Source organism: Centroberyx affinis, unplaced genomic scaffold (genome assembly GCF_046629955.1).
Source record: "Centroberyx affinis isolate AG114_WGS23_722 - 3 ecotype Tasmania unplaced genomic scaffold, CSIRO-AGI_Caff_v1 ptg002000l_1, whole genome shotgun sequence".
In the NCBI taxonomy this organism is placed as follows: Eukaryota; Metazoa; Chordata; class Actinopteri; order Beryciformes; family Berycidae; genus Centroberyx; species Centroberyx affinis.
The window spans coordinates 99,937-107,361 of record NW_027280344.1 but is presented as its reverse complement, the minus strand read 5'-3'; the positions used below and the strand labels follow the sequence as shown (position 1 = coordinate 107,361).

At 44.4% G+C, this 7,425-nt stretch overlaps 1 protein-coding gene across 1 annotated transcript; it reads right to left on the bottom strand.

Moving 5' to 3' along the window:
- Nucleotides 1-3,533: 3,533 nt before the first annotated feature.
- Nucleotides 3,534-6,761, bottom strand: gbx2 (gastrulation brain homeobox 2). The gene is made up of 2 exons (XM_071530935.1): nucleotides 6,236-6,761; nucleotides 3,534-4,057 (listed from the first exon to the last, which is right to left on the bottom strand). Exons 1-2 carry the CDS (start codon nucleotides 6,759-6,761, stop codon nucleotides 3,534-3,536), a joined length of 1,050 nt encoding a protein of 349 aa, XP_071387036.1.
- Between the last annotated feature and the right edge of the window lie 664 nt (nucleotides 6,762-7,425).

Here is a 7,425-nt window from a genome sequence, read left to right as displayed (position 1 = left end):
CATCTGAACCCGCCGTGCTGCAGGTTAACTCTTCTTCTGTGGTGCCGCTGACAGATTTACGGGCGCGTCTGTCTGAGCGAATCAACCCGCGCCGTCAGATGTTTCAGGAGCTCCGCTAATCTGCTGTTATGACAGGAGGGGGGGGGGTGCAAGGTCACGCGCCTGGGTGTAGGATGTGTGGGATGGAGAGGGGAGGGGGTGGGGGGTGTTTGCAGGGGTCGCGGCCCGGTGGCGGCCTTGATCTCCGACCCGGAGACGCGCGTCATTACGCACAGGCGCGTCCAGCTGCTGAACCCGGTCAAGGTGCGGAGAGCGTTTAAAAGCAAACCTGCTCCGGTAAATAAAGTGAGTGAGTGAGAGAGAGAGAGAGAGACAGCTGCTGACTGACGACATGTTTTTATTCGGTTGACGCGGTAAATCACTGACGGCGGTCATCAAATCTCCATCCTGAAGGAAGTTTGTCCTGAACGCGGCGGTGTGTTTTCACTGCGGCTTCATCAGGTAGGAAGAAGTTCCAGAATCACACGTCACATGCCAAACCCGCTCATATCAATACATTTAATTTCAGCGAACAAGTGCAGCAATGACTGACTGAGAAGTTCTTCTTCTGTGGTGGATGTGCTGAATTATTAGGGAACTTTGGACCTTTTGGTTATGGATCCAAAATAGCTTTCTGTCATTTCTACTTGATCTTTGCTCTTCATTCTAATGATAATAATGGCAGATAATCTACCGGATCAGATCTGATCCTCCCTCACGCGTGACGCGCACACGCCGTTTTCCGGTAATTAGTCTGCTGAGCGGCCATGTTGCTGCTCCGCGTTCATGTCCATCTGAATAAATATAGAATACCAAAAACATGAAGGCATTTCCCATTTATTCTATTTTATTTTATATTATTATTTTTTTCTTATTTACTTTTATTTAGGCTACTGATTGCTAGTAAGTTTGGTCTTTTGTCAATTCTTTTATATTTACTTTATGACAAATCATGGCATTGAGTTTTGCTCCTTTAACACAGTGACTAATTTCACTAAACAAATTTTCACATGTGAGCCAAAAGTATCAAAAATAATAATATTCTCTTGGTTATGACACCTGATATTTGCCCACCGGTGGCCGACAGCGTCCCAACAAAAAGCGCATTAATTTCCAGCTCAGTTAATCTCTGTTCTCCCTGAGGAGCCGCCAGGACGCGCATCACTCACCCGCCTGGCAGGGAGCAGGGAGCGCGCATCTCCGTCCCGCTGCTGCGTCCCGCGCTTCATCCCCAGACTGATAGTTTGGTTTGATGTTTGGACAGAAAATGTGTTTTACTGGATCATCCGGACTCAGCGAGACAAAACAAACCAGAGCACCGAATAAAGAGGCGGTCAGGCTGTGAAGAGAGTGGGTATCAGTTACAGTCAGTGACGTATTGTGAATGAAAAGCAGGCTGAACTCTGACCTCCAGGCTGTCATCATCACGAGGCAAACGACCACTAAAAAGAACAAAAAATCTCATTCTATTTTCAGGAAAGCATTCATTTCTGCTTTGCTCCCTTTAAAACTCCATATTCTCATATCAGTTCCATCAGTCTGATATTACTGTCTATCATGTACATTATATATTTTATATCATAAAGCTTCATATCAGCCTAAAAAGGGGGATAAATTAAGTTTAAGTGGGTTTATCCTCCATTACATCCCTGTTTAGACTTCCTTCTCCAAACAAATCCTCATACAATATTTATGGCCTTGCTGCATCTGGCCTTCAGAATCAATTCATATAAGAAATACATTTTGTTGACTAATTTATATACACATATATTGTATGTATATACTACATTCGGCGAATAATAGATCTGCAGAGAATTTGTTATTATTGATAATTGAAGAGTTTATGTGTGGTTTGGGTTCCACTCGGCCTGCAGGCCTGCAGCAGGAAAATCAATACAAATCAAATATTTTAAAACTCATTTCAAACCCTGATATAAACAGTATGCACCATTCCACCAAGCATATTTAGACTGTGTTCATGGGTTGAATTCATACCATAATTCTATCAGTTTACCGGCACTAATCCTGCCGCAAAAGACAAATGACATTCGGCAAAATTGAAAGATAAATGGAGACAATCCAGGCCGTAACATCTGGTCACGTTTCAGCTTTTAATTCACACTATATCATTTTACTCGATACGTCAGGGAATGTTAGTTACTTTTGCACATTTTTTTTTTATAAATAAATTAGCAGCGTCATTTTGTGTAAAAGAAGAAGAAGAAGAAAAATAAAAACAACTTAAATTCAAGCAACAGTTTTACCTAAAGACCGCAGAGGAAGAAAAGCTGCTCAGTTCAGTTTCCTCCAGAGAAATCAAACAGAATCAAGTTGTTCAGTCGCACAGAAGCTTACAGATATTTAATAAAATATCAAATGATTGTAAAATAAGTGTGATGACGCCGTTATAGTGAGCTGTACAGTCGGTTTGGTCCCGTGTTGGATATTTACAGAGTGATGAATGGCGGCATCACTTCCTCTCTCCTCCTCCCGGCGGCGGGAAACGTGACGCGTCACTTCTGCCGCGCGCCTTTACGCACAGCTTTTGGTGTCTCTCCAAAAAGGATTAATAATACTGCGGTCTGGTGCGCTGCGAGGAAATGTCCGTGTGAACAAGTCATCCAGTCTCCCGTCGAGTCTTAAAAATCTGTTTTTTCTTCAAACAAATGGGGAAATCTGTCAGTATGAGCGAGATGATTCCACTTTTTCTATCCAAATGCATTTTGTTTCAACAATTTTCTTGATTTAAGTGCCAAGTTTCTGCCTTTTTTGTCTCGTTCCAACATGTTGACACTTGTTTCTACAAAATTCCTGAAACAAGTGAAAATGCATTGGGAACAAGATCAATTATCTCACTTCAGTGGCAGATTTGTTTCACTTTGTTACCAGAAAACTAAAATGGTATCTAAACAAAACTAGATTAAATCATTTGTTAAGGTGGATGTTCACTGCAAAATACCAATTTTACCAAGTAATTTAAAGTTTAAAAGTGAGTCTTAAAATCGGATATTTCTTAAGACAAATGAGGAAAAAGTGAAATCACTGATTTGCCTTTTGTTTTAAGAACAATAAGATTTGATGACTCAATTCTGGATGAAACAAGTCGTTAATGTGGCTTTGTTGTTTAAGTGCAGAGCAGAAACATCCATCTTTTCAAGTCATTTCATCTCAGATTCAGTCTTGGAATTTGACTGAAGTGAACAAATCTGACAGTTCAGATGAAACAATCACATTTGTCTCCAATGTAAATCAATAGGCTACTAAATACAAACAGAAAAAGAAAACAGGATTAAATGACTTGTTAAGATGATTTTTTTTTACTCCATCTTACCAAGTCATTTCTTTATTCCTAAAACAAGTGGAACCATCTGCCGGCACAGCAGAGATTTTCCCAGTCAGATCAATAGTAAATAATAAAAAACATCGTTGGATTAAATGACTTGTTAAACGGATCATTATTTCGCAGCGTGGAGTCTTTTTGCTCTCTTCTTCTTCTACGGTCTGGCCTGCTCCAGCTGCTGGTGCTGACTCCTTATTGCGAAGCGGCTCACGTGCACCGGGATGGGAACCACGATTTTGGGGTTCCGGGACGGTTCCCCGGTTTTGTTGTTGACGTTGCCGGCCTTGACCCGTTTCCACTTGGCCCGCCGGTTCTGGAACCAGATCTTCACCTGGACCTCGCTCAGCTTCAGCGCATGCGCGATCTGGGAGCGTTCGGTTAGCGAGAGGTATTTCTTACAGTGAAACTCCTTCTCCAGCTCCAGCAGCTGCTCGCTGGTGAAGGCCGTCCGCCGCCGCCGGTTCTTGCCGCCCGTCCCGGTGCCGCCCGCCCCGCCGCCGCCCGCCCCGGAGCCGTGCGGGCCGTCGTCCATCCCGCCGCCGCCCTCCCCGTCCTCCTTGGGACACATGGAGGTCAGGTTGTCGTCCGAGCTGTAGTCCAAGTCACTGTCCATGGAGTAACTCTCGTCTTTCCTGGCGCACTCGTCCTCCTTGGAGTCTTCTTTACTGTGCGCTCTGCCTGGAGGGGGACAGGGAGAGGTCAGAATAATACTGATAAACACTAATAAACGGCTTTATTTATATCAGAAAATACAGTTTACAAAGTGCAATAACAACCAAATAAAAGGAAATACCACGCGCATGAAATACTCAAATTAAATCAAGTAAGAAAATCAATATAGTATTAGAAATAATAGGATAAAATACGTCACATATGCAAGTAAAAACTAAAAATAGGGTTGAAGAAGTGATTTAAAAAAACAATACAGAACGGAACTGATTTATTTGGCCTATTAGTCCTTATTTACCTAAAACGGAGAAAAGGGCGGAATGTGACAGTGAGAGAGAGAGAGAGAGAGAAGGAGGGGGGGGGGGGGGGGTCATGTCAATATTCATCAGGTTTGTATTTTGATCCAGACACTGAACAGATCATCGCGGAAAGCAGCGCAAAAGGCAAAGTTTCTTTTCTTTTTACGCGTAATTACGCACGGACCGTCCCGTCTTTCTTTCTGTCTTTCTGTCTTTCTTTCTTTCTTTCTTTCTTTCTTTCTTTCTTTCAGTTTGGCCTGCAGCGAACATGTGGGACGCTTCTGTTCCTCAGAGGATCAGAGTGTGAAACTGAGCTGCGGTCAAAATAACTGGAGATACAGTTAACAGATTTAAGGCCAAACAGCGAGTCTGCAGGAGCGAAAAACCACCAAGAGTTTCACAAAGAGACTGAATTTCTGATGACAAGTGGAGGAATGATTGATGACTGATGAGATATTCATATTCGGTCAGTGTGATCAATTATTAGACAGATCAACAATCTATCAGTTCAGAGGGAATTTTGGTCCTGATGGGATTTTTTTATTTTATTTTACATCCAAATAGATTTCTGACAATTTTTGCTTCATCTGTTTCATCTTTCCTCTTTATCATAATGATAAAAACTACAAGATCAAATTCGCCTAAGTGATGATCTGACATTTCACTAAACTGCAGTGATGAAGGAGTCTCAACATCTTAATCATCCAAACATGTCCGACACGACACGGAGGATTCTGATCCCGGTTTTATCCGCTCAAACAGCTGATTTACCGATTATTAAAATGAGCGGAGCCATCGATTACTCTCCGCCTCAGGCGCTCCTCCAGAAAAAAAAAATCTTGATGTGAGCTTTTTATGAAGCTATTTATGAGCATAATTTCAATGATTTTTTCACCACAAAATTGCCACCTGCGTTTCAGAATCGGACATTTGCAGCCAGAGGAAAGAAAAAACATTTAACTGAGTTTAGATAAAGGTGAAATAGAGAGAACAAACTGAAACATATTTTATTGCTTCTGTCTTTTTTCCTTGCAAAGAAAGTCTGTATTTAACAGCAGTGGAATAAAATGTATGGATTGTCATGCAAAAGGCTTAATGATATCACATACAAGTGGCACTTTAACCCTGACATGAGCAGAAATATCCTTCTTAGCAAGTCATTTAATTTGATATTAAGTCTTTAAATATAATTTTGTTTAATTTTAAAACAAGTGAACACAATCTGCCAGTGGAGAGAGAGAGAGAATTTCACTTGTTTCCAATTCAAATCAACAGTAATTTTCTTAAATCAAGTGTCATTTTCTTCTGATCTTCCTTATTTCAAGATATTTACACTTATTTATACAGAAAATGAGTATACAAATATAAAAAAACAAAGTGGAATTGTCCCACCTGATTGGCAGATTTTCCCACTTGTTTTAAGAAAAAAAGAGTTTAATGCAGAACATGAGACTGAACGACTTGTCGAGATGGAGATATTTTGCAGCCGAGCTAAGTGTCCAACATGTCTGTTTGTTTTGTTAATGACACACAAAAGGCTTAACGACTTCACATACAAATGACACTTTAACCTGACAGACACAAATCCATCTGAACAAATCATTATCAAGTCTTCCTGAAATGAAACTGTATTGGAAACAAGTGGAATCAAATCAAATCAAATCAAATCACTGGCAGAATGTTTCACTTATTTTAAGAAAACTAAGATTTTCAGACTGGATTTCAGACTAAATGGCTTGTAAAGAAGATTATTTTTGCAGTATAAGGCATGGATATTTTTTTTTGAAAAGCTAACGTCATGCAAAAGGTTTACATTCAAATGACCCAAATCCAAATGACACTTCAGCCCTGTCTCTGGCTCTGGAGGATACAGAAAGTCTCATCCTACCTGTGGCGGACTGCACCGACGTGTCGGACTCGTGGAAAGCCTGCAGCGCGGACTCTTTCTGCAGGAAACTCTTCCCGTCCTCCGCGTCCAGGCGGATATCCTGAGTTTTGTCGAAGACGGCGTGCAGAGCCTGCGAGCCGAACTTCCTGGCCGCCTCCTGGTGCTGCTGGGACGGAGAGAAGCCGCCGGGCAGCGACGCCATGAGCGTGGAGGTGAGCGCCATTCCCTGCGTCAAACCCTGCGTCAAACCCTGCGCCAGGCTGGAGCAGAAGCCGCTCTGCAGGCTGGGGATCTGGTGATGCGGGTGGTGGCCGGTCGGCAGAGCCTGCTGCAGCGCCGGGGGCGGCGGCGGCGGCGGCTGGAGCACCACTGACCGGTACGGCATGAACATGGGGTAGCCGGTGTAGACGAAGTGTCCCGGGCTGGGCTGCGGTGGCCCCCCGATCAGAGAGTCGATGCTGAAGGCGGTGGTGCTTCCGAGTGGCCGCTGCATCACCATGAAGGACGGGCTGAACGCTGCACTCATATGAACAACCCGCCGGAGCTCGCTGGACACGCCGGGAGGAGAAGCAGTTCAGCGGGCTGCGAGGGAGGGACGGGCGACCCCCCCGTGAACGAGACCGGCCCGGGGCGTCGCAGCGTGGCTGAGGAATCGGCAACCGGAGCTTAGAGAAGCGATAATCCGATTAAATAAAAGCATTCCATCAGCGACACTTCGAGGTAGTGAAAGTCAAGAAAAGAAGAAAAAGAAAAATCACCACTTTTCCTCCTCCTGTTTTTGTCAAATTCAACCCAAAGCCGCCGCTCCTTCTTGGGTTTTACGCGTCGGCGGGGCTCCGGTGACGCGCCGTGCGCACTTTGGAGAGCCGAGGTGTCCCGGCGCGGTCACCGGCTCAAGCCTCCAGACAGCGGCAGCTCGCTTCGACTCGACCCGACACCGATACCGGAGCAGCGGAGACTCTTCTTCTCTCACCCGCGGAGAGAGAGCAAATGCTTCCTGGCCGCTCAGCGCGCGTCCGAGATGTTTGGCAATGGATTTAAATTGCGCTCCTCTCCGTTTAATTGCGTTGCCTTCTCCGCGCGAGCACCGCCCCCCTCGCCGCGCACTGGCCGCTCATTGGTCGCCGAGATGACGTGACAGCTCGCCTTTGGTCTCGTGGATGAATGCCAATTACACAAATTGGGACCAC